Source organism: Urtica dioica, chromosome 10 (genome assembly GCF_054948205.1).
Source record: "Urtica dioica subsp. dioica isolate 48M chromosome 10, U.dioica_male_clone48M_v1_H2, whole genome shotgun sequence".
NCBI classification, from domain to species: domain Eukaryota; kingdom Viridiplantae; phylum Streptophyta; class Magnoliopsida; order Rosales; family Urticaceae; genus Urtica; species Urtica dioica.
The window spans coordinates 14,344,534-14,347,705 of NC_142765.1; the positions used below are offsets into that span (position 1 = coordinate 14,344,534).

A 3,172-nucleotide genomic window follows, 5' to 3' on the forward strand; every position below is an offset into this window, starting at 1 on the left:
CTTAGGTGCGTCACGAGGGACGACCTGGTTGCGCCATGTAGGCATCTTACGTGCGCCATGTAGGCGTCATAGGTGCGTCACGAGGGACGACTTGGTTCCGTCATGTAGGCGTCTTACGTGCGCCATGTAGGCGACATAGGTGCGTCACGAGGGACGACTTGGTTGCGCCATGTAGGCGTCTTACGTGCGCCATGTAGACGTCTTAAGTGCGCCATGTAGGCATCTTAGGTGCGTCACGAGGGACGACTTAGTGCGCCATGTAGGCGTCTTAGGCGCCATGTAGGCCCCCCAAGTTTTTGGGTTACAAGTTTTACTTTTGATAACCGGAAAACTTTTATAAAGTGGATTTTGAAAGGGAAATCTCGAACTTTATTATGATTGCGAAAATTTTAAAATCCTAAAACATTGGCTCGCATGCCTTATTGAAAATGGAAAATTAAAGCAACAAAACCGGGGAAATGCTAGCTACTGGTAGTACTGTCTCAAGTGTTCCGCATTCCACGGGTGGCGGATCGGAATTCCGTCCGTGTGTTCGATGTAGTAGGTCCTGTCATGAATGACTTTGGGGACTCTGTAAGGTCTTTCCTAGTTTGGGCCGAGGACGCCGGCGCCTTGCACTTGGGTATTCTGAAACACCCGCCAGAGTACGAGGTTCCCGATGGCAAAGGTTCGCCTTTTGATCTTGGAGTTGTAGTATTTTTCGACTTTGAGTTTCTGTGTGGCGAGGCGGTTGAGCGCTTCTGACCTATTTTCGTCGATTAAGTCTAACTCTAGGCGCATGGCCTCGTCGTTGTTTTCTTTGTTGAATGTCTCAACTCGGAACGTGGGGATCTCGGTTTCGACCGGCACCACGGCTTCGATCCCGTATGCGAGGGAGAACGGTGTCTCACCGGTGGCATTTTGCGCGGTCGTTCGGTAAGCCCACATGACGAATGGTAGCTCTTCGGCCCAGGCGCCTTCTTTGTCTTGGAGCTTCTTTTTAAGATTGCTCTTAATAGTCTTGTTGACCGCTTCGACCTGGCCGTTGGCCTGCGGATGACGCGGCGAGGAGAATGTCTTGCTGATCTATAGTTGATCGCAGATATCTCTTACCCGCACGTTATTGAATTGTGTGCCATTGTTGGTCATAATTGAGATAGGGATGCCGTGCCTGCATATGATGCTTTTCCAGATGAAGTTTGTCGTATTCGCTTCGGTTATTCTAGCGAGCGGCTCAGCCTCTACCCATTTGGTGAAGTAGTCTATGGCAATTATGGCATACTCATATTGTCTTGGCGCTCTTGGGAGTTTGCCAATAATGTCCACGCCCCATTTAGCAAAGGATCGCGGGACAATGATGCTGCTCAGTGTGGTCGACGGCTGTCTCGGGATTTCGGAGAAGCGTTGGCACTTGTCGCAGCGCCTCGCCCATTCACAGGCATCTCTTTTCATGGTAGGCCAGAAATAGCATTGTTTAAGCGCTTTGAGCGCGAGGGAGATTCCAGCGGCGTGGTTCCCACAGATGCCCTCGTGTATTTTGCAAAGGACCTTGGTCGACTCGACGCTATTGAGGCATTGGAGCAGCGGTGTTGAGTAACCGCGCTTATAGAGTATGTCATCTCGAAGCGAGTACTTGGATGCTAAGACTCTCAACTTATTTACTTCCTTGTGGTCTTTGGGAAGTTCCCCCCTTCGCAAAAACTCGATAATTGGGTCAATCCAGGTAGGCTGAGACATAACCCCTATAGTTCCGACTTCGTCTCGGGAGATGAATGGCCGTGGAAGAAATTCGATGGGTACGGTCCCCAATCCGTCTTTGTCGATGCCAGATCCGAGGCGAGCAAGTGCGTCAGCCTCTGAATTTTGTTCTCTCGGGATTTGGAGAATCTCGATCCAAGAGAAGGCATCGAGCTTGGAGTTTGTCTTTGCCAGGTATGCAACCATATTAGGTTCCTTGGCTGTATAATCTCCTTTAACCTGGTTCACGATCAACTGCGAGTCGCAGTGTATCCGCACGTTCTTTGAGCCGAGCTTTTGCACTAGCTCTATCCCTACAATGAGGGCTTCATACTCGGCCTTATTATTGGAGGCTTGGAAGCCGTAGTGGAGAACATATCGTAACTTTTCCTCGTCGGGGTTAGTCAAAATGATTCCGGCGCCAGCCCCCCGAGCATTAGATGCTCCATCTACGTGTAACTCCCAGATGGGGCCTGTTGGGTCAACCTTTCTTTTTCGTGTCGTCGCGTCATCGGTTAACTATTTTTCCGCTCTTCCCACATCGGGAGTGTAGGAGAATTCTACCACAAAATCGGCTAGGGCTTGACCCTTGATAGCCTCTCTTGGGTGGAACTCAATCTCGTACTCGCTCAATTCTTGGGACCAGATCGCCATGGGAGTCGATGTTCCCTTTTGAAGAGCTTTACCGATCGAACGCTCAGTTCGCATCATGATGGGGTGAGCTTGGAAATACGGACGTAGCTTTCTGGATGTCGTCACGAGCGCCAGAGAAAGTTTCTCTATCTCGGTGAAGCGCGTTTTCGCGTCGAGTAAGGCTTTGCTTACATAGTAGATCGGCCACTGGACCCTATCTTCTTCGCGGACAAGAACGGCATTTACGGCTCTTTTAGAGACGGCGAGATATATATATATATAGCACCTCGCCCTCTTTTGGTTTGGAGAGGAATGGTGGGGACCCGAAGTAAGCCTTCATTTCTTGAAAGGCTTTTTCGCATTCATCAGTCCACTCAAAGCCGTTCGTCTTCTTCAGAGCTTTGAAGAACGGTTGACACTTGTCGGTGGCTTTCAACATGAAGCGCGTCAGAGCAGCAATTCGACCGGTCAGGCTTTGCACCTCTTTGACTCGTCTTGGAGACTTCATCTCAAGGAGTGCCTTGATCTTTTCGGGATTCGCCTCTATCCCTCGTTGGCTGACAATGTATCCAAGGAATTTTCCGGATTCAACCCGGAACACGGACTTGTTGAGGTTGAGTTTCATTTTATATCGGCGGAGGATCATGAACATCTCCCTTAGGTCGTGAACGTGATTAGTTGCCAGTAGGCTTTTAACGAGCATGTCGTCCACGTACACTTCCATGGTCTTGCCGATTTGATTGGCGAAGATTTGAATAACTAAGGCCAAAAGGCATGACCTTATAACAGTAGAGACCTCGATCGGTGACAAAGGTTGTCTTAA

General features: G+C 49.6%; 1 protein-coding gene across 1 annotated transcript; it reads right to left on the bottom strand.

Moving 5' to 3' along the window:
* Positions 1–585: 585 nt before the first annotated feature.
* On the bottom strand, positions 586–1,431 carry LOC149383459 (uncharacterized). The gene is made up of 2 exons (XM_089627805.1): positions 1,093–1,431; positions 586–972 (listed from the first exon to the last, which is right to left on the bottom strand). The coding sequence occupies exons 1-2, from the start codon at positions 1,429–1,431 to the stop codon at positions 586–588; spliced, it is 726 nt and encodes a 241-aa protein (XP_089483931.1).
* Between the last annotated feature and the right edge of the window lie 1,741 nt (positions 1,432–3,172).